Raw genomic sequence first — 23930 nt, forward strand, 5'->3', positions numbered from 1 at the left:
CAGAAATCCTAGTAGTAGTTCTAATTTGTGCTACTGTACAATTGTAAAAAAAAAATGTTCTACATCAAGTAAGAAAAGGCAATATTATTAGAGATATTAATATGAATATAGAGAATCATTTTGTTTCGATATATATATTTAAAAATATTTTACTTGTGAAAGTGAAAATATTATTCTAAATTATTTTTTAGAATGTCTTCCAAAGCTGTGCAGCAGTCAACTCTTTCTTTTGCAAAATAAGATAATCATAATTGATTGATTGAGTAAATTATTAATTTACAGTAAATTAATAAAGTATTTCTTCTTGGTTCTTTGCTGGTCTAAAGAATAATAACTAGGCATGCGCAGTGCTCCGGAAGGATAGCGAAAGAGGAGGAGGTCCCACTCTGCTGTTATTTATGGACCCAAGTTTGTGAAACCTATTTTTATTAGAAACATATTTATTTTCTATTCTACATATTTCTCTATCATTATTATTATTATTATTATTGGTAATGTTTTATTATTATTTAGTATAATTTAAGATCCTTAAAACTGTTTATGACAGGCAACAAAAAGTATTAATTTATAAATAACAAAATACAGCTATTAATTCTTTTTTTCTTTGACTTTTTATCTTAAATTTCTGAGTTTATAATTTTCTCTTTTTAGCTCAACGTGAAAATTTTATATGAAAAGTTCGATTTTCTTTAGTTACATTTTAATATTTCAGAGTCTGTTTTCAGCTGCAACGGTGACAGACGAAAAGAGCGGCGGAGTGAATGTTCACCTCTGCATGTCGATCATTAGACGATCTTTGTCTGATGTGAACCGTCGTGTACCAGCGGAGACAGAACCGGAGAACCACGACGGCAGGATGGGGAAAAAACAGAAGAAATCCGGGGAGGACAGGTAGAGAAAACACCACCTGCTGTTGCACATACTCTGTCCACAACGACACCGTGTAACAGCGAAGTCTCTTGTCCCGTTTGAACCCCAAACCGGGCTGTGTTGCAGCTGGTTGTTGTATTAGCTTAGCGGCTAGATGCGCTAGCAGATGCTAACCACGCGTCAGTGTGAGCGCAGGTGATTTAACCAACCTGAAAAAAGGCTGAAGATGAATTACACAGCAACCAAGCTGGTCGACGTGGACTCACCTGGGCCAAACACGACCTCTGCAGACCTGTGTACACATTTGGCCTCAGAGGTGCTTGGTTTGTCGGCGATAGATTGAGAAATCTGCCTGGTTAGCCAACTTAGCGTTAGCCTCCACTGAGCCGGCTGCTACTTAAAGTTGACGCTAGCTCCCGTCGGGTCTGACGTGAGAGGCTCAGTTTTAACAGTTAATTTCCAGCCTGCGTCAATAAAATTCACATTAAAATGTTCTGTGGCAGCTTTGACTCTAATGTGTGAGAGCCAGTTGCTAAATGCTAACAAGTAGAGGAAGGGGGTGGAGGAGCTAAGCTAACGTTATCATATTGACCTCCCTCCTGTGTGAATGTGATAAACTAACGCTGGTTTTTATCAGGAAAACCTGATGTTGTGCTGAGTAACTGCTCACCTGATCACCAACCTTACACTGTCCTACCTGATCACCAACCTTACACTGTCCTACCTGATCACCAACCTTACACTGTCCTACCTGATCACTAACCTTACACTGTCCTACCTGATCACCAACCTTACACTGTCCTACCTGATCACTAACCTTACACTGTCCTACTGATCACTAACCTTACACTGTCCTACCTGATCACTAACCTACACTGTCCTACCTGATCACTAACCTTACACTGTCCTACCTGATCACCAACCTTACACTGTCCTACCTGATCACTAACCTTACACTGTCCTACCTGATCACTAACCTTACACTGTCCTACCTGATCACCAACCTTACACTGTCCTACCTGATCACTAACCTTACACTGTCCTACCTGATCACTAACCTTACACTGTCCTACCTGATCACCAACCTTACACTGTCCTACCTGATCACCAACCTTACACTGTCCTACCTGATCACTAACCTTACACTGTCCTACCTGATCACCAACCTTACACTGTCCTACCTGATCACCAACCTTACACTGTCCTACCTGATCACCAACCTTACACTGTCCTACCTGATCACTAACCTTACACTGTCCTACCTGATCACCAACCTTACACTGTCCTACCTGATCACTAACCTTACACTGTCCTACCTGATCACTAACCTTACACTGTCCTACCTGATCACCAACCTTACACTGTCCTACCTGATCACTAACCTTACACTGTCCTACCTGATCACCAACCTTACACTGTCCTACCTGATCACTAACCTTACACTGTCCTACCTGATCACCAACCTTACACTGTCCTACCTGATCACTAACCTTACACTGTCCTACCTGATCACCAACCTTACACTGTCCTACCTGATCACTAACCTTACACTGTCCTACCTGATCACCAACCTTACACTGTCCTACCTGATCACCAACCTTACACTGTCCTACCTGATCACTAACCTTACACTGTCCTACCTGATCACTAACCTTACACTGTCCTACCTGATCACTAACCTTACACTGTCCTATCTGATCACTAACCTTACACTGTCCTACCTGATCACCAACCTTACACTGTCCTACCTGATCACCAACCTTACACTGTCCTACCTGATCACTAACCTTACACTGTCCTACCTGCACGGTAACCTCTGTCAGAAGTGGAGGAACTAAGTTATAGAGCTTCTAATCCACAGGAACAGACCACAAAGAAACTCTACGGTGTTTAAACCTGGTTATTGATTAAAAAACATTTTGAACACGATGAATTTAGCCCAGATTTGTTCCCTAAGTAAAGTTTCTGCAGCAATCTAACACCAGGTTCAGTTCTTGTACATTAACACAGAGACCTAGTTTAAAAGTTAGATTTCTGAACAAGAAACAAAACAAAACAATGAAAAAGGGAAAAAGCAAATGATGGGATGGGATTACCCTTTGCTGTTTGGAATAGGAAATATTTAACATCAGTTTTTATATTTTATGAATCTGCATGTGCAAAATGACTTCAAAAAAGTAACTTGGAATGGAAATACTCCAATAAAGTAAAAGTTGTTAAAGTAAGTATGTTTTGCTTTTACAATGTTGTTTGAGTAAGTTTATATGTGTAAGTATAGTGTAGTAGAGTATGCACGTAATCAAAATGTACAGTATGTAAAGTATCAAAATGGAAACTAGTAGTGGACAGTGTATCCTGTCATTTGATTATTTCTCAACTAATTATATAAAATCAGCTTTTTGTTTTATTGTTGTTGTTCAACCTTGTTGAAATGAATTGAATTTGCTGTGTAGTTTACAAAAAGAACAGCAATATTAGAGAAGTTGGCTGTAATAAGGAAAAAATATATTATAGATAATCGCTTTTATTTAAAAAGAAACTGCTAACAGAAAAAATGTGAAAAGGGAATCATTTAGCCATTTTGGGGAGTTTGGGGAAATAAAATGTAAGATTCAAGACATTAGATTTTGAGCATCATCTAAAGGCTAAGTCTTTGAATTGCTTATTTTGTCCAAAATTGGAAAAAAAAATACAAGTTTAAAGGCATAGAACTGTGAGTACTTTGTGTTTTTTTGTTGCTCCGATGGTGGTTGCTGTGTGTCAGTAATGAACGAAGAAAGTGTAGAGTCAGCAGCTTTTCATGTGTTGGTGTTGTTCTGACACAGAGAGAGCGAGTCCTGCTTATTCTGCTAATGTCGCTCCGCCTCAGTGTCCCTCAGGTTCAGGAAGTATTCACAACCCTTTGTGCACTTTACTCTGTGGCAGATTTCATTGTACCTAGATCAACCTCAAAAATTGAAAAACTAATTGAAAATGTAAATGTTATCAATTAAAAATGTAACCATCCGCAACATAAAGTACAGAAGAGTGTGTCTGCTTTTCTGGAGTCACGTGATGTTGTGTTGTATAAGCTGAATCTGATCTGGTTGTTGTCAGATTGACGATAGAAGTGAAGATTAATTGATGTTGTTATTGATCTGTCCTCAGTGCCAAAGATGACGGCATCGACATAGACGCTCTGGCAGCAGAGATCGAAGGAGCCGGAGCTTCCAAAGAACCAAAAGGGAAGAAGAAGAAGAAAGGAGCCAAGAAGGACGAATTTGAGTACGTCTCTCTTCTTCTCTTTCTCTCCTCTCCTCCTGTCTTGTAAATTTCCTGTCAGTCAGTGTTTGATTCATCTTTAACTCTGAGTTCCTGCTTCTGCAGCGAGGATGACATCCTGAAGGAGCTGGAGGAGTTGTCTCTGGAGACTCAGGGAGGAAAAGGAAAGGTAACTGCACCTGGATGAGTCGCACCCTTCGAGAATCACTGATCAGAGTTCACATCACATCTTACATTTAGGATTTCTTTCTCCTTGTGCAGAAAGGAGACGCCCCAGAGAAGCAGGAGGGCGTTGAGCCTCCCAAACCAGAGAAGAAGAAGACCAGGAAGGGGAAGAAGGGTGGCACCAGCCCAGAGGATGAGGAGGGCGATGAGGGTGAAGGCCATGTTGATGAGGAGAGGAATGGGGAGGAGAAAGACAAGAAGAAGGTGAGGACGGAGTTTGTCAATGAAATTTTACACATAATTTATTGAACATGAGTCAAGTTTTGCTCTCTGCTCCTGCAGGTGACTCCTGTACCTCCTCCTTCCGACTCCGATGACGATAGCAGCTCACGATCTCGCATCAAAAACCAAAGGAGGAAAAAAAGGAGGCAAAAAACCTTCATTGTCAGATGAAGAAAACGATAAAGACGAGGATGAAGGGGTGAGAAAGAAGGAGGAGGTGGTGGAGGAGGGAACGAGGACGAGTCTGCAGATGACGAGGAGTTCGCCTCCAGGAGAGACAAGAAGAAGAAGAACAAAGGCAAGGCTGCAAAGGCAGACAGCGAGGATGAAGAGGAGCAGGAGGAGGACGGAGGAACCTTCAAGATTAAGACGGCGGCGCAGAAAAAGGCAGAGAAGAAGGAGAGGGATAGGAAGAAGAAGAGGAAGAGAGGATGAAGCAGAAGAAGCAGAAGGAGAAAGAGACCTCCGTGGAGACTAAAAAAGAGCCAGAGAAGAAGACAGCAGAGCCTCCTCAGACGGCTCCACCTGCAGCGGTGACGGAGGAGCAGGAGGCTGCAGAGGCAGAAGCTGAAGGTAAGATGGCTCCACCTGGAGAGAAAATGCCTGTGTGGGTCAAATGATTCAGCATTTCAGGAAACACACACTACTGCATGTTTTGTAGGTAAAATATGAAACAGAACTTGGTTTAATTCATGACTGAGATCACAGATTTTATTTATTATGATTTAGAACATGTGCCTGTGTTAAAACAGTGGAAAGCTGCAGTATTAAGGGATAAATATGTTGTCTCTCAGTTCATTTATCACAAGATTTTTCCCTCTTTCTCCAACAACACATGGAAACCAGTTCTCCATAACTGAAGAGTAACTTAAAATTTTAACTCAGACATTTAAAGTAACTTCACAAGTGAATTTCTGTTCACAGACCGTGAAGAGATTATGCTCTAAAAACAGAAATTGTGCAGCGTTGTGTGGTCCTTATTGAAGAGACACAGCAGAGTTTAAAAAAAACTAAAAGCTTTTATAAAATAATGCGATGAATCGTTCCAAACATCTTGGAGAAGTTTAGGTGGACTCTCTGGGCTCTTTGGGGCCAGATCATCTGTTGCAGGGACCAGTAGAGTCTTGATGACCCTGGCTGTATGCCTCCATGATGAAATTATGTGATATATAAAATTCCTGTTTCAAAGATGTGATCCCAACATAGAATATAGTGTGGATCATCAGCTGGTCTTTCACCACCCCCTATTGCTACGACACAAGTGACAACCAGGCTGAACATCTTTACTTCTGTTGAGTGTTTCAGTATGAGCTTCATCTCCACAAAAATTAGAACAGATTAGAATTATTTCCTAAGTTAATAAAATGCTACAGGCCCAGGAGTTTTCTCAATAAACTGAACATTAAATTAATAAATAAGCCTTAAAGGTACCATTATAAAACAGTTGTTCTTCTTCATCCTGCAGAAGAGGCTGAGGGTGACAAGAAAAAGAAAGACAAGAAGAAGAAGAAGACAGGGGAGAAGGAGGAGAAAGAGAAGAAGAAGGGACCCAGCAAGGCCACAGTGAAGGCCATGCAGGAGGCTCTGGCTAAGATGAAAGAGGTGGGTGCATTCTGGGAGATGTAGTCATGGAGATATGATGGAAGTTGTGATGCCCAGCTTTAATAATTTGGTGCTGTAGGAGGAGGAGCGAGCCAACGAGAGGAGGAGGAGCGAATAAAGAGGCTGGAGGAGCTGGAGAAACAGAGACAGGAGCAGGTAAAACAATAAACACCTCCTGCTTTGTAACTTATGTGCCATCTGTCGGCCTCATCTCTGAACATTCACACCGCTGTTTCACCCTCTATCAGGAGCGTCTGGAGCAGGAACGTAAGGAGAAGAAGAAGCAGAAGGAGAAGGAGAGGAAGGAGCGTCTGAAGAAGGAGGGGAAACTGCTGACGAAAGCTCAGAGAGAAGCTCGAGCTCGGGCTGAAGCCACACTCAAGATGCTGCAGGCTCAGGGTGAGAGTCGGTCAATCAGTTGTCCAGGGAAGATTTGTAGACACTGTTATTGATGCTGAAGACAATTAACAAAAAACTAATATGAGGCTTAACTGTGAAAACAATTAACCTGCAGATAACTTTACGCAGTTTATATAGAAATACACAAACTGTTAAAACAATGGTCAGCAAATCATCAATACTTTAACCCCAAGAATACTGAGAGGACTATTTCACCTGTGTACAGGTGTTGAAGTGCCATCCAAAGACTCGGTGCCAAAGAAGAAGCCAGTTTATGGAGACAAGAGGAGGAAGAAGCCCAACGCCCAAACTCCTGAAGGTGCCGCCCTGCTGCTTGTTACTTATCAGTTCATTTCTGCTGCGACTTACACCAATAAAATCTCTTTTCTCCTCTCACTCCCTGCTAGAAACGTCTGAGGTGACTTCACCGACATCAGAGACTCCAGAGCCTGTTGCCATGGAGACAGAGGTTAAGACACCAGCTGCGGAGCCAGGTGAGAGTGACAGGTGTTAAGAGAAGTCTATCAAGTTCTCCAGATCCACAAGGCCCCAGACTTAATCTGAGCAGTTTGGTTTTAACGATGCAAAATAATCGACGCGTCCAATTTTTATTAATTTTCTACAGCACTAATTTAAATCATCTTTCATTTTTTCTCTGTGTGCAGAGGTGAAGCCAGATGCTGCTGTAGACGACTGGGAGGCCATCGCCAGTGACGAGGAGAAAGGTGAGGAGTGGGGCGGACAAATGTTCCTCACAGTGTCACAGCTGCTTCTGATTTCATGTGTTTCTCCTCAAAAGGCTGAAAGTGAAAGATGAGGGTCTGAGTATAGTTTCTGCACAGATACCAAGCAGAAGTACTGTAGTACTACTGTAATAGTAGTGATATTAAAATTGGTCCCGTTTTTTTTTTTTCTTTGTGTCAGAGTTGAAGAAAGTCCACATCGAGGTGAAGGCGGAGACCACGGCTCCTACACAGGCTGCAGGCAGCGAGGAAGACGAGGAGGAGGAAGATGAGGAAGAGGATGAGGAGGATGAAGAGGAAGACGATGAGGAGGATGAGGAGGAAAGCGAGGACGATGAAGAAGAGAAGGAGTCCACAGTGGCGGCTCAGGGTAAGAGGAGAGCAGCGAAGGAGAGCGAGGACGAAAGCAGCGAGAGTGAGGACGATGACGGGAGGACGAAGGAGGAGCGACTGTACGACCGAGCCAAGAGGAGAATAGAGGTGAGGGCCACAGAAAACACGGAGGAGTGAGAGCTCGTCTCTTTTAACCCCGTGTCTGTCTGACCAGCTGTTTGCGCTTCTATAGAAACGAAGAGCAGAGAACTTGAAGAACATCGACGTGGACAGACTGAGAGCTCCGGTGGTCTGTGTGCTCGGACACGTCGACACTGGGAAGACAAAGATCCTCGACAAGGTAACGTTTGACGGACTGTTTCCTGACGACTCACTCATGATAGCTGGTTGTTGGTTTGTTTACTAGTTACTGACTGTTACCTGACTGTTTGTTGATCGTTAAACAAGTTTTTACTGGTTACTACTGTTTAATGATGATGAGGTTACTGAATGGTTCTGTACAACCAGTCGTATGTATTTGTTTCATTTTAACTGACTGTTTAGTGCAGGCTGGTTTATCAGTGACATGCTGCACTTTTAATGCAGTAACCCTTTGGTGTGTGTGTGTGTGTGTGTGTGTGTGTGTGTGTGTGTGTGTGTGTGTAGCTGCGACACACTCATGTTCAGGATGGCGAGGCCGGAGGTATCACTCAACAGATTGGAGCCACAAACGTCCCCAAAGAGACGATCGAGGAGCAGACGAAGATGGTTAAAAACGTACGACAACGCGCAGACAAACACACACAGATGTTCACTCTTTGGTGGTTTTAAGTCGATATTTACGTTTGACTTGTTTGTGCAGTTTGACAGAGAAAACCTCAAGATCCCCGGCATGTTGATCATCGACACACCTGGACACGAATCCTTCAGGTAACACTCACAGACCTGTGTAGCAGCCTGTGACCTCTTTCGAGAGTTTTTAGAAACGACTACTTAAAAAGTGAGGAATGTTGTTCTGGAAACTGGATCATGTCCAGGTTTACATGAAAATAACAAATCTTACACTTTTGGACCTTACATTGTGTTTAAGCTCTGACGAACAAAGAACCAGTTTAAAAGCCCCCACCTTCCCATTTCTAACGATTGTACTTGTAAACAGCTCAAACCTGTCTCTCTGTTTGTGTCTTCAGTAACCTGAGGAACAGAGGCAGCTCTCTGTGCGACATTGCCATCCTGGTGGTGGACATCATGCACGGCCTGGAGCCTCAGACACTCGAGTCCATCAACCTTCTGAAGGAGAAGAAGTGTCCCTTCATCGTCGCCCTCAACAAGGTCTGTCTGTCTCCTGTTATCAGGTGCATCTCACCTGTTTTTGTTGTTTTCTGACAGCTGTGTTGTTGTTTGTTGACAGATCGACCGTCTGTATGACTGGAAGAAAAGTCCAGACACTGACGTTGTGGCTACGCTGAAGAAGCAGAAGAAGAACACTAAGGACGAGTTTGATGAGCGAGCCAAGGCTGTCATCGTGGAGTTCGCTCAGCAGGTGTGAATAAAAACACTGACGTATAGTTTCTACTTTTTCTAGTTTTCTACTATTTTGCATCATATAAGACAAAAAAGACTATATATGTTTTTTTCCAATCTGTGCTAAACCACAAATTTTAATTCAGTTAAATAAAATTATTTTTAAATATAGTTATATCTTCAATAAGAATCTTCCAGAGTCTCCTACTATTACGTCCTTTTCATGTCCTGACCTTTTGTGATTTGTTTTTTCCGTCACTGACCATCATCTGCGTGTTCTTGTTCCTCAGGGTCTTAATGCTGCCTTGTTCTTTGAGAATAAAGACCCTCGGACGTTTGTGTCGTTGGTTCCCACCTCAGCCCACAGTGGTGACGGGATGGGAAACCTCATCGCGCTGCTTGTTGAGCTCACTCAGACCATGTTAGCCCGACGACTAGCACACTGTGATGAGCTGCGAGCTCAGGTCATGGAGGTAAGACTCTGTTTTACAGTTGAACTTGTTCTCTACAGTCTGGATGAGTATAACTGAGGATTTCTGTATTTTAAGGTGAAAGCTCTGCCTGGTATGGGAACTACGATAGACGTCATCCTGATCAACGGTTGTCTGCGTGAGGGAGAGACCATCATCGTCCCCGGGGTGGAGGGACCTATCGTGACACAGATCAGAGGGCTACTGTTGCCTCCCCCTCTGAAGGAGCTCAGAGTCAAGGTAAACTAGTGGAGAATTATTATTTCTGCATCAGTGACTGACATTGTTAGTAAAATGTGTTGGACAGTAGACTCATTAAGGTGCTGAAAATACTGCTGCAGATTTCTCTTTAATCCCATCTTAAACTCTGGACTGAGATGTGGTGACGTCATCTAGAACCGTAGAACCAGTCCAGTTATTATCAAGAATAATGGTTCATACTAGTTCATACAGCTAGGGTTGGTGTTTAGTCTCCTGATCCTTTCAATCCCTCGATCAAATTTTAAGCTGAACTTGGATCTTGTTGTTTTTTTTATCGTATTATTTATTTATTTAAATCCTGTTGTACTGACGGAGCTGTTGATTGGTTGTTTTGTGTAGAGCCAGTATGAGAAGCACAAAGAGGTGTCGACGTCCCAGGGGGTGAAGATTCTTGGTAAGGACCTGGAGAAAACGCTGGCAGGTCTCCCACTGCTGGTGGCTCACAGGGAGGACGAGATCCCCGTCTTGAGGGTAACACTGATGTTCTTTGAACATTATCTGAATGTTATCACGTCCACACAGTTGGATTTATTGTAGGACTGTTGGATTAGACTGCATTAGTTTCATTAGTGACCTTACACGGATAATCAAGCTAAAATCAGACCAGTGTTTAATCAGGCTTGGTGCTGGTTTTCAGGATGAGTTGGTGCGGGAGCTCAAACAGACTCTGAGCTCCATCAAACTGGAGGAGAAAGGAGTTTACGTCCAGGCGTCCACTCTGGGGTCACTGGAGGCTCTGCTGGAATTCCTCCGGACGTCTAAAGTCCCCGTGAGTATCGTGATCTTTTGTAAACAGTTTTATTAGTGTCAGAAGTTTTACTCTGAAAAGAAACAGGAAGCAGACACTAAAAGCCTTAAAGAAGCTGAACTTTGACCTCTGTCTGTGTTTTTCTGTAGTATGCTGGTATCAACATCGGTCCTGTTCATAAGAAGGACGTGATGAAGGCGTCGACGATGCTGGAACACGACCCACAGTTCGTTATCTTCTCATACTCTACTGTGTTTCTACTGTAACTGGGCTGTTTCTATTCTGAAACAACAAATTTACACACACACACATATATATATATATCGATCGATCGATCGATCGATAGATATACATATAGATATATATGAATATATATATGCACATAGATGACAAAAACAATCAGAAGGGAACACAATGAAACTAACTGGACAAAAACTTAATGTGTTTTTCTCAGTATCACGATGATGTTGATCAGATATATCACCAGCTGTATATTTGACTGGTATTTCTGTGTCGCGTGTCTGCAGGTACGCAGTGATCCTGGCGTTTGACGTGAAGGTAGAGAGAGAGAGTCAAGAGATGGCCGACAGTCTGGGTGTTCGGATCTTCTCAGCAGAAATCATCTACCATCTGTTTGACGCCTTCACCAAGTACAGAGAGGACTACAAGAAGGCCAAACAAGACGAGTTCAAGTAGGAAAACGCACAATAGATCTTTTTACTTATTTGTTTAATTTTAAAGGTCTGATCAGTTTTAGTCCGCACTCACTTACGTTTTGTATGACTTGTTTCTATGTGTTGACAGGCATATAGCAGTGTTTCCAGTGAAGCTGCGAATTCTTCCTCAGTTCATCTTTAACTCCAGAGATCCCATCGTGATGGGAGTGACGGTGGAGGCCGGAGTCCTGAAGCAGGGGACGCCTCTCTGCGTACCCAGCAAAGGGGTGAGACTGAAGACTCAGAGTTTGTGTTTTTAATTTGACATTATCAGGATTAGGACAACTGTATATTAAAGGTGGATTTCCAGTTAAATGACTTTAAGCCTCAGCTGCTGTGAGTTTGTGTCTCAATTGTTCGCTAATGTGCATTTCAGTTTGTGGACATCGGTGTGGTGACGAGCATCGAGGTGAACCACAAATCTGTCGACAGCGCCAAGAAAGGCCAGGAGATCTGCATCAAGATCGAGCCCATTCCTGGAGAGTCGCCCAAGATGTACGGCCGTCATTTTGAAGCCACTGACCTGCTTGTTAGCAAGGTAAGAGCACGACCGCTGTTTAGCGAACGTCTTAAGAATACAATAATACATCTTATTACACAGCACTTTCAAAGACACGTGTTAGTTAAAAGGTATAATGTACAACTTTTCGAATCAAGATGGTGGTAAAGACTGAAACAGAATCAGCTCCTGCTCTGCTCAGCCCCTCGTGTATCTGCTCGAGTTAAACGAATGCTACAAAACGATGAATGTTCACATGAATGGCAGCAGCCAAAGAACGGGACGGGCTGCACGTCATCGCTTGTCCTCAGAGGATCTCAGGTTTTTACATTTTAGACAAAACCACTTGGTGCAAAATGCTGCAATAAAGTCAGGTTGAGCAGAAAGTGCAAAACACTAAATGAAAGTTCGGTATCTTGATTTGTACGTGAAACAGGATTTCAAGGCACCATCAACCCTGTCTACTGTCACTAACCGGAAAGATGGACGTCCTCGTGTTGTCTTTAGCATAACTGTTGATGGGAATCAAGATGAGGTCGTTTTGGCAGGTGGTCAGTGTTTAAGTCTCATACAGGTTTTTGTTAAATGTATTTAAAACACTGATGGACAGCGGACATCATCAGGGTGATTACATTAGTCACTAAAGACTAACTGCTGTTTTTGTTTACTAGATTTAAAACCAGTTTGTTTCTTCAGAATCACTTCTATCCCATCATGTTGATTATTGCCAGGGTAACTAGCAAAAAGAATTGTTCTGTAAGAAAGACATTTCAGAGTCAGCTAAACTGTGGAGATAAAACCTCCTCGACAGGAGAGTGAATTTTAGGAAGATGATACAGAAGTGAAAGAAATGAAGAACTGAAGGGAGAGAAAGGAACGAAGGAAGAGAAGAGGAGGTAAGAATGAAAAGAGAAAAGTGAAGAAAAAAATCAAGTTTGTTCACTTCAGTTGTAGCTCAGTGTAGAACAAAGATCCACAGAAGGTGATTTAAAAAGATGCTCATTGTAATTCAGTATATTTTAATAATGTTTCAGCCAAGTTTTTGTTCAGGTACTTTTTAATTTGAGGTTTAATTTCACAGTTTTTTATTGAACTAGATTTTTATTGGCCACAGGCTCTTATTTCAGCAGTACCGTATTTTCCACATTATAAGGCGCACCTTCAATGAATTGCCTATTTTAAAACTTTTTTCATATAAGGCACACCGCATTATAAGGCGCATAGAATAGACGCTACAGTAGAGGCTGGCGTTACGTTATGCAACATTAGATGGAGCTGCGCTAAAGGGAATGTCAACAAAACAGTCAGGTCGGTCAAACTTTATTAATAGATTACAAACCAACGTTCTGACAACTCCGTTCACTCCCAAAATGATGTTGATGATGTGCTCTAGCCGTGTCGTGCCTTTCAGTTCAAGTGATAAATGAATAACAATAAGTTGTGACAAAGGCAGCTAAAAAGTATTATAGTATTGTTCTTAAAATTTGTCAGAGTGAGAGTTGTGTATTTTAGTTGATCTTTGTTAAGATAATTAGTTGCAGAGTGAGCGCTCTTTCCACTCTCTGTTCAATAGAACAGCTTTGACGTATTTTCTCCGTCGGTAAATTAAACTAGTTTAGTTTCCACAGTAAAATGAACTAGTTCATGTCTATGCTGAGTGTGATTTATACGTTTGTGCCTTGGAAAGCATTTGTCTTTGTAAGTATTAACATGTTTATTGTCATTAGAAGTATGTTAGTTGTTACATGTGATAAATTACGTGTGCGTGTTATTGTAATTAGCTTCATTCAAGTCAAGTTAGCGTGTGCGAGTGTAACATACCAAATGTGTAACGATGTGTATTATTGTTAATTTAGATTCTGTTTCTTTCAGTTACATAAAGTAAAGATAGGATAAATGTAGTTGAGAGCAATGTACTCCTCAGTTCACAACTCCAGTAAAGACAAGAAACCACCATTGATTCATTAATGTTAAATTCTCTTGCTGCTGCTCTGTTCCTGTGTTGAATGACAGCATTTGGTTATAACGTGTGTCACAGTTAATAAGGGAGGGGTGCAATATTTGGCAACTCGGAGTTGCCGAGATCTGCATCCTCCTCCCTGATTAGAGTGGGGGATGCAGATGTGGGCAGGCGTGCAAAACTCGGCATAACAACGGCACGCTACGCGAAGTCATATATCCCAGCATGCACCGCGCGCTACTTCTTCTACGAGGGAAAATGAAGTCGGCGGTTGTTTACCGTAGTTGCGAGACCTGTTGCGGCTCAGTATTGCACTGTCGGCTTTTGAGAAAATTGAGTGCGGAAAATACGGTAATTATATCTGTAACTGTAGGTTAAGTTACGTTAAGTTTGGTCCATTTCTTTGTGTGTGTTTTCAGATCACGCGTGCATCCATTGATGCTCTGAAGAACTGGTTCAGAGACGAGATGCAGAAATCTGATTGGCAGTTGATCATGGAGCTGAAGAAAACCTTTGAGATCATCTGAGGGACCTGAAACGAACTCACACAAACATGTAAACACAGGCACACACTCTTCTCCCTCTGAAGGCAAGAGGACAAAAAATAACGAGACAACTAGACGTGAAAGTGTTTTTCTGTGAGAAACGAACGTTTTTTCCACTGTTGTAAACAGTGATAGTTTAGCCGACAACACACACACACACACACACACACACAGTATTCCAATGTGCCTGTTCTTCAGCATCAGCGTTGTTGTTATTTTTTCTTCTTCTCTGCTCTTGATTTGTGGCTGCTGCTTCATGTCCCAGGCTCCCTCCACCCTCCTCCCCAGACTGACGTTAACGAGCCTAACGAGGTCGATGAGGAAGCAGAGCCAGTATTCAGCCAACCAGGTGCATATTGGGATTGTATTGAGCAGCCGCGGGGCTGGAGGAGAGAAAAGGTTTTTACTGGTTTTTCTTTCCACAAAACAAATCATCGAAGCAGCAGTGGAGACTTGACAGACTCTAAGGACCTGGCTAAAGGTTTGACGGCCGTTTTGAAAGGCAAAGGGGGTTTGAATGACAGAGGATGTTGCCTCTGTAAGATTTTAAACTGTTTTTGATGCAGCTGCTGAAATAATAAATTCCCATGATTCTGATGAAACCTCTGATTAAGAGTTTTAATTCAGACTGTTTCACATCTTCAACAGAATAAAAATCACAAATATGAAGATTTGAATCAGTGTTGTATGGAAGCCTGAGCCTGCCAATATGAATGTGCATTTATATTACAGTATTACAAGTTTTATGGTACTCCAGACATGAAGAGAAAAATATGATAAAATTCAATGTGAAATTCATTGATTTTCAAATGGATTCACAACATGCAACTCTCGGTAGGATACAGTAATTCACTAAAGTCCAGTCTGCAGATTTTGTATGTTGTCTCCCACCTTTTAAAAAAAAATAATAATAATAATAAAAAGATCATTCTGTATTGAATTTTTTTGCAAAACTTAAAAAACTAATACAAAAAAGATATTTTTGTTTTATTATTATTTTTCCAGGAACCATGTATTCAAATATTAAAATGCCTTTAGTTATTTGAGTCTTAATGTGCTCGTCAGGCACACACAGCTTTTAACTTTAATGTTGGCAGGTTTAGATTTCCGTAGTGTTGACGACATAATTTAAAAAGGTTAAAATATAATGGTGCCAAAACTGCCGGATTCTAATTAACAAAGCAATAAAAACTACATTTCCTGTAAATATTCACGCATTCAGACAAAAACACTAAACCTAGATACTGTACTCTGCTGCCACTGGTTGTTTTGTTTTTTACTTATGTATCTGCATTGTTTGTGAAATTATCCACTAATGCAGAAACACTAGACAACATTAACATCAAAGAACCTCTGGTGCTTAAAAAGTCTGATGGGTTTAATGTTTGATTCAACCTGATCTACCATTGAGCTTAAAAATAAAATATGGGGCTATCTGCAGATTTTTAGAAAGCTGTGTGATTGTCATACAACATTTGATTTCTCTGCAAACCTTTTTTAAACTGCGTGGTGACTTTGCAGTTTGAAAACAGTTGTATAAAGTTTAAATGTTAAGTGATCTCTTCTGACTAACAAATATTCACAAAGTAAAATACAGGTAGTCACTATCTGACAAAAAGACAAAATGTGTTCGATAATGTCAAAGAGAAAAGCTGCACATTGTTTCAGAGGCCGTAAACTCGTTCTAAGTTTCTGTTGACCAAACACATTGTGATGTTGGTTTCCTCTAAACAGTTGTGTAACATAAATTAATTAGATTACAAACATAACAAAACACAAATATTACAAAAATATTTAATTTACAATTTAAAATGTTTAGTGTTATTCAGCCATTAGAGTTGTATTTAGTCATTCAACAGCTGATGATAATAATAATTATAAATTTAACATGAAAAGTTAAACATTTAAACAACTTTTGCAATAAAAGAACAAAAATATCAAACAGTTCTAATATATGACGATGATTGATGCTCGGCTGAGGAAGAAAAGTTGCATTGATCAAGACGATCTAACAGAAGCACGTCAGTGCTTAGTATTCAGATCCCTTCACAGGAAAACATACAGGTTCTGTATGTTCTGCCCAAAGAATTAAATTTTACTTCGTTATACCAGGAAATCTTTTTCTTCACCCACTCAGTCATCAAAATGCCATTTGACAAACAGGCTGTGGTTTCAGTCTAAGGTCTGATTAATGGAGTGCTGCAGAAGGCTGGATATGTACTCAGGCCACAATTAGTGAATTTAAAGCTTCCATTCATTCAAAACATTGGTTTCATTTATTTTCCAGTGTTTCAGTGCCCTGAGGATAACGTAATCTAAAGTGCATTAAATATGAAAAATATGAGCCACATTCCAACCTTAGCGTGTTCACTATTCTCCATCACAGAAACACAACATTACATCATCTACATTACAAATAAATAGTTCATCCTCCTCATGGTTTGGCTGGGATGAAAAGTCCGTGCAGGTCTATGTGAACACTGACGGGGATGGAGGCCCGGGCCATCTCCTCCATGGTTTTGGCATTGAGGACGAGCATGAAGGGAGAAATGTTGGGATCCGGAGAAACAACCGATGACAAGATCACTCCTGCAAGAAGGAAAACAGAAAGAGGCCGAACCAGAACCTTTTTACTGACTGATTAATGTGACCTTGAACATGGTTTATAGAAAGAACTGAAGCAGGTCCCATTTTCCACAAGGGCATTTACAATCTGTCAGATGTAATCAACCTCGCCCTTCAATGAACAATAACCCCCTCCAAAAGAAATCCCCCTCACCGTCGTCTTCCTCTACAGCTCCTGGAGATGCAACAAACACTGGTTCTGAAGGGTAGCAGTTCTCTTGGTGCCACTCAATGTGTTTCCTTGTGACAATGTCAAACTTTGCAATCTGTTGGACAGACGAGTCAGAACAGCAGTGAAGTTGAAACTGGGCATTTGATGATGACGGTGTCCCTTAACTGTGATGAATCTTTGGTCACGTCTTGACTTTAACATGCTCGTATTCAGCCGGTTATATAAACTAACTAACCAATGACATTACTGTAGTTTCATATTTGATCTTAGTGAAGTGCAGAACTTGTGGTAGGCTTGTCTGAGTTCTGAGGAGTTCTCCTGAACATATGTTGTTGTGTCGTGTAACAGCTTGTCACTACGTCACATGTCAGTTTTTCATGGATGTAGCTGCAGTATGTACTTTTAACTTTTTTTATTTTTCTCCTAGAGCTCTGTTTAGTTGACACTTCAGTCCAACTGAGGAAGCAGAAGAGCTCAGTACTGGACCAAATCCAATCAAGAGCACATTGAACATAAAAAAACTCTGATTTAAGATTAATTTACCATTGTAAAAGTCTGTAAATCTGTAAATTACAGATAGTTTGCAGGTTGAATTTGTTCCTGTTGGCCTGACGTGTCGTACCTTGTTGGGATGCGGAGACCATTCCAGCCTGAAGCCGTAGAAGTATCTGTACTTTTTAGCATTGAAGTGGTAGTTTATCCCGGGCAGCTCCAGTCCTGAGGAGTGATCATACTCGTTATGTTGTAAAGGAGCAGTGTGTAAATTACAAAGACTCGACAGTGTGGGTGACAAACCTACGAACAGGGTGTCCGGCTGGCAGTAGACCGATCCGTCCTCTTGCATCACTGCCTTGGCTGATGTGTCTGTCAGACTCACCAGGTTGGTTCCTTTGGGAGATTCCTGGGAAACACGTCAACACAAGGTCTTTTAAACTGACATGCAGTTCTTAAGGTCATTAACTTTAAAGTAAAGCACACCTGCTCAGGTGTTTCAGCTCCTAATGTATTTCCCGGATAACTGTACCTTGTCAGTGTTGAGTGGGAGAACAAATCTCTGGCAAGAGGGTGGAGAGAAGGTTTTATTGGACTGGATGAAGCTGCTGGTTTCTTGCTTTATGTTCTTGATGTAGAACATGTTGTACAGGTTTGAGTCCGTGTAGCTGATCAGGTCGAACACCACGTGCTCGTTGGTCTCGTAGGCGTTGATGTGGTGGAAAACAACCATGTTGTCGGCATAGAAACGGGTAGAGATGGCCTTTCCTGTCTTTTTATTGATGACGTGAAACAAGGTCTGGGAAGAAAAACAAATGAAGTAAAATGTAGAGTCGAATTTTAAGGAACAATAAATCTCTTTTAAACCATAAAAAAAATGTTTTGTTTTCAGCTAAAATGCACTTTTCTAGTTTCTTGTCCACATGTTCGTCAACTGGTCAATTCATTTGTATGTATGAACAGTTTGAACTGTTTTAAAGAAATTAACTTGGTCATCCATTTTGATGAAGGCAGTTAGTGCAGAAGAAGAAAAACCCCTCAGACCTGAGAAACCTGTTGTGTCCTGAGTTTTGTTAACACCTGGTAGTAAAAAGTAGCAGCACTCACAATGTCATCCTTGTCGAATTTGAGGCAATTCCCCCAGTTGGCCCCTCTGAAATAGGCCGTGGCCAGTTTGACGATGTCCAGTTTAAAAGGCTGCTCCACAAACACGATGTAGTTCTCGGTCATGCCAAAGCTGTGGAAATAACTCGGGAATAACAGCGATCGAAACGGAATTGAACCGATTTGCTGAACTTTCCTCAGCGCCGGCTTGTTGTGCTCTTTATCTGAAGAAGAAACAAAACAACACATGATGGTAAGTATTTATTTTCTTATCATATATTGTAAGAACACGTTTTCTGCTGAACACAGAACAACTCATCCTCTTAAACTCATAGTTTCTTTTACTTTGTTGTTAAAGTTCATTCTTTCCAACAGGTTTTGTTAATTATGTGCAGTTTTCAGTCGGTTCCATAAACACACTCGAGCACATTGTTCATCACTTGGACTCATGGTCCTAACACAACAATTCAGACCTTTTAGGACCAAGAGAGGTTCCCATTCATTTTGGGGATTTCTGTTGTGAACTAACACACAGACTTACCCGAGGCATCAGCTGGGACTTTGAAGATGATGTATTTAGGTGTACCGAGGCCCATAAAGACGGTGCCTATGTTGTAGGTATTGCCCTCACTGTCATAGTGAGGGTGAGCTGTTGCCAAGTTCAGGGCAATGTGGCTTCTGTAGTTGATCTGGAATTTGGTGGAACGGTTATTGTATGTGTAAAGCAGCTTTTAACTAGAATGATTCAGGTGAACCTGAACTTACTCTGCCAACAGTTTCCAAAGTTGCAGGGTCGATTTTGTTCATGTAGTTGACCTCAGAAGAAGCGTAGTAGTCGTCTCCGTAACGAACGATGTTGATCAGGTTGTTGTCGGTGAAGTCAGGGATGATGTTGCTGAGGTGTGTGGATATCCTAGTGAGAAAAGGAGTAATGTTCACTGCTGTAGGAAACACAGGGAACCACTGAATTAATGAATCATTAATTAATAATGAACACAGCTGAAGCGGGTTTTTACACATTCTTTAAAATAAGAAGTTGGAATAAACGTGTGTCCTGACTCAAAGTAGTTTAAATGGACAAAAAGAGGTTTCTATCATCCTTCATCACCCAAACTTTCTCTGCTTCCTGGACAGACTGAAATACATCTCAAGGTGGAGCTGGTTGGACTGGATTTGTTCTTTAAAAGCCAGGATGAATGGACACTGGGGACAGATGGACTGATACAGATCTGAATCTCTACATGTTCTGTAACGGGTCTCTGGGTCCAGTCTAATGGACCAGAACAGAACAAACATTACATTTTCATCTCCTGAACAGATTCTAGCAGCCCTGGATGAACTGACATGTGATCCTGTCCTTTACCTGGAGAAAATGTTCTTGCAGGGGTCTGGGTAAACCATGGTTCCGAACTCGGAGACGACGATCTTGTTGGCCTTGATGTTTCTCTTGTAGGTGTTGCTCTTCAGAAACTTGCTTCTGTAAGTCACCTCACCTATAAACCAAATACCTCATGTTTAGATTTTAAGCAGCTCAGAACTCTGCAGTGATGCAGGAGTGAGTGGGAGACAATGTTGTTATATTTGATTAAGTCTTAATTTGATTATTCACCATTACTGAAGGTGAAGCTGTGGAGCAGTGACATGCCATCAAACCAGTGGTTGTACTCGGAGTCACCCACAGAGAACAGACCCGGTCCATTTCTAACCAGGGTGCCCTGAAGCCAGGAGGGGATGGAGCCTGCAGAATGCACAGGTAAAATACAATTACAGAGAGTTCATTTAAAACATAAAAACAAAGTAAACTAAAATAAATCTCACACAGTTTCTAGCAGTTTTAGTGCAGGAACATAAGTTTAGCTGTTTTTTACAGTTACTGAGAAAATGAATACAGTTAAGTTTAATTAACCTCCTGATCTGTATTAAAATATAAATTAAAAAATCTCACATTTCAGAGTTACAGGAACTCACATGAAGTGTTTAATATCATGGATATAACAGAAGACAGGAGGTGTTTATATGTCGTTATCATAAGTCATAAATTCCATGTTCAACTTCCTGCAACATTTCATTTCATTTCCTCTTTCGTCCCTTCAGTGCACCGACTCTCAGGACTAGACTCTGTTTAAGCTCAAACCAGCAGTTATAACAGATCGTAAACGTTTTAAGGTGAAGTTTGGTGAAAGTCACACTCACCGTTCACTTGAGCCGTCACTGGTTCTGGAGTCTCTGATCCATTTTTCTGCAATGATCGACTGCATGTTTTACTGCTCACTCATCGATTACCCTGCTCCTACTCTAGTTCTGAACTGACCACACAAACACACAGCAGCTGACTTTATGTCGGCCCATCTGTCTACGTGATCGTGTCCAAACTCTCCATGCAACATGAACTTTGTGGGTTATGTAACAGTGCTGCATTCCGCCTTTCACAATAAAAGACTGTGTGTTGGAATTATGCCCATGACCTACATAAAGCGTCAAATTATCACAGAGCGCAAACTCAGCAGTAAGAAATAAACACTCAGATCCCTTAAATACTAATATACCAAATACTTAAAATACTAATCAATAAAACAAATCAACACAGATACTAGTACTCAGAATAAAACAGCTCGTTCGACCTTTGACTGCTGATTCTGATGACTAATGTGCAGACATGTGTCTTATAATTAGGTTTCTGCAGAATGTAATGTTCAGATTCAACAAGTGAACCACACACAGCTGCACACAGTCAAAGTCAACCTTTTGAAAGGAGAAAAACCTGAACTGAAAATGAACTCATTTCACATTTGTGCTGGAAACCGACCTTTAATAGGTGAAGGTGGTGCTGGTTGTCACCACATCATGTACTGTAATAATATATCAGCATTTAATGGTTTATTAGATGTTGTTCCATCAATCTCTTTGAAAAGTATCTAGACTCACTTACGTTTTGAAACATTTTTTAAAATTTTAATTGATTTCAAAATTGATTTTTTAATAAATTTTTTCCATCAATCAATTTTTAAAGATTACAGATGAATTAAAAATCAAAAACTGAAACTTTTAATTTATAAAGTTCAGACATTTTGTTCCAGTCTAAATGTTTTAAAAATGTAAAAAAAAATCTTTATTTTACTTTTATTTTACAACACAGTAAAATGGAAGAAGTGAACGGATCTTAAGTGACTTCAGCAAACTAAAGATTTACTGCAGTGTAAAAGTAAAATAAGATGTAAAGAACTAAAACTGTCTCGTTAGTCTTAAGGTAAATCTAAAAACTTGTAGTAAATGTGCTTTTAATTTGAAGGGAAATCAGCGTTCTGCTGGATGAATCCTTGAACCCTAATCTAATCACACCGATGACTGATCTGTTGGTTATGTGTGATTATCTGTGAAGAGACGATAAGAGGCAGCGTGTTGCAACATCCATTATTATATCTGCTGTTTATCCTGTTTTCTCACACATACGTTGAAAATATCTAATGTACAGTAACTTTTATTTATGACCTGACACCTTCGAATGATTCTTTTATTATCGGTTCACTTATTTTTTCAACGTATAGTTTTGTCTTTAAAATGTGAAAATAGTGTTGTTTTTTTTTACCTCAAATATATTAAAAGGTGAAGCAACAAAAATCAGCTGATTAAAAACAACAAAGCAACTATTTGATCAAAATGGGAACTCAATCATTTTTGTGTCACAAATACTTTTCGTTGATTCATACTGTTCCATTGTTTTAGATGGTATTTAAAGTTTAGGTGACTTTATTTTAAGATTCAAAGCTCTCTTTCTGCTTTATTTTAACATTTAATAAAAGTGCACTTTCCTGGTTTTCTGCATAAATTGTCCTGAAATGTGAAAAAACAAGATTTTAAATTATTAAGCTGCTAAAAGATCGACGGTCCTGATCTTTCATGTCTTTACTGAACACATCTATTAACCTATGATGATGGAGATAGATAGATAGTGAGTAGCTCCAGAACCAGAAGATCTAACAGTTCTAGTCAAACTGTGGACTGATGAATATCTAAACTCTTGATCGTAGATCTTCTGAAGTCTCTTATTTTGAAACGTGGCTCGCAGCACGCTGCCACTGGATCCGTGTTTTGGTGTTTTTATGAGGCAGCTCTGAACCAAACAGCTTTCTCGATATTCGTGGTGAAGATCAGCTCACGTTTCAGGACTTTAATGTTTGTGATGTAACGTCACTGCAGACAGTGTCATTACATTTTCTTGTGACTATAAAAACAGAAAAGCTTAAATTAAATTTCAGTTGACATTATTATTTTATTTCTGAATGGCCACACTCACAAAGGTACAAGGGTGACAGGAGAATTTGAACTTTGGACTCATCAGCTCTTATCTCTTGCTGTATAATTGGTTAAATTAGTTTACAGCTTTACAGCCGCACTTATCAGGGTTTACTTGGAAGTTTCAATTCTGTAATGAGCTGTGACAACTCAGTGTCCTACAAACAGCTGAAATAATTTATATGATAAATAATGAATAATTTGGAGTTAATTGATGTAACTTCAGTCATGTTTGTTCTAGTGTAAAAAAATATTCTAACATTCGTATAATTTGTCAGTTATGTGGAGCACTAAGCCACATAGGGGTTTAAATTAGCACTATTATATAATGAGGCATGATAAATATCACATGTACTATGTATAGAGGTTTCTGACACGACGTCAGTGCTGGATAATGTCAAAGCAAATGTAGTCTGGATCCTTTTTTTCCATTTTATACTGCTTCATATTTCTACTAATTAACTTTTATGTAATTTCACTCAGCAGCTTTAGGTAAAAGGTGAATTTATTACTCTCTAATTGATTTTCTATACACATTTATACTTATCTACAACATACTTACACTACACAGAAGCTTTCTATGTGTTATGTAATAGTAAGTAGTAGGTAAAGCAGTTGAATCAAATCAAAATAAAAAAGACAAATCACATCATAAACCTAGGAAACAATTGTAAACCATTTTTTCTGTTTGTTTGTTTGGTCAAAAAAACAAACAAAAGACACTTGAGGACGTTTTGACTCTAGAAAACTGATTTTTCTGACATCGTGTAGACAAAGTGATGAATCAAGAAATCAAGAAAATACTTTTACTAACATTTGAAAATAATAAAATAATTTTTCATTGATGATCACTGACGTGATGAATAAATCAATAAATACAAACCTAC

At 40.2% G+C, this 23930-nt stretch overlaps 2 protein-coding genes across 2 annotated transcripts; one reads left to right on the forward strand and one right to left on the reverse strand.

Annotated features, from left to right (window-relative positions):
• The first annotated feature begins 763 nt into the window (after positions 1-763).
• On the forward strand, positions 764-14959 carry eif5b (eukaryotic translation initiation factor 5B). The gene is given in 29 exon segments (XM_033326336.1): positions 764-891; positions 4018-4134; positions 4237-4300; positions 4393-4560; positions 4639-4698; positions 4700-4765; positions 4768-4993; positions 4996-5151; positions 6044-6184; positions 6263-6336; positions 6429-6579; positions 6806-6898; positions 6987-7073; positions 7245-7304; positions 7504-7802; positions 7888-7995; positions 8301-8411; positions 8497-8564; positions 8825-8966; positions 9046-9177; positions 9449-9631; positions 9707-9868; positions 10229-10360; positions 10527-10658; positions 10787-10863; positions 11165-11329; positions 11442-11580; positions 11730-11891; positions 14232-14959. Coding segments are annotated over 29 exon segments (3699 nt in total). The 5' UTR covers positions 764-775; the 3' UTR covers positions 14340-14959.
• Positions 14960-16187: 1228 nt separating this feature from the next.
• On the reverse strand, positions 16188-21137 carry LOC113164019 (beta,beta-carotene 15,15'-dioxygenase-like). Its single transcript, XM_026363104.1, has 12 exons — positions 21108-21137; positions 20944-20989; positions 20360-20488; positions 20114-20243; positions 19516-19663; positions 19292-19439; positions 18754-18974; positions 18179-18445; positions 17950-18055; positions 17777-17871; positions 17137-17248; positions 16188-16946 (listed from the first exon to the last, which is right to left on the reverse strand). Exons 1-12 carry the CDS (start codon positions 21135-21137, stop codon positions 16792-16794), a joined length of 1587 nt encoding a protein of 528 aa, XP_026218889.1. The 3' UTR covers positions 16188-16791.
• Positions 21138-23930: the final 2793 nt, after the last annotated feature.

Source organism: Anabas testudineus, chromosome 2, assembly GCF_900324465.2.
Source record: "Anabas testudineus chromosome 2, fAnaTes1.2, whole genome shotgun sequence".
NCBI classification, from domain to species: Eukaryota; Metazoa; Chordata; class Actinopteri; order Anabantiformes; family Anabantidae; genus Anabas; species Anabas testudineus.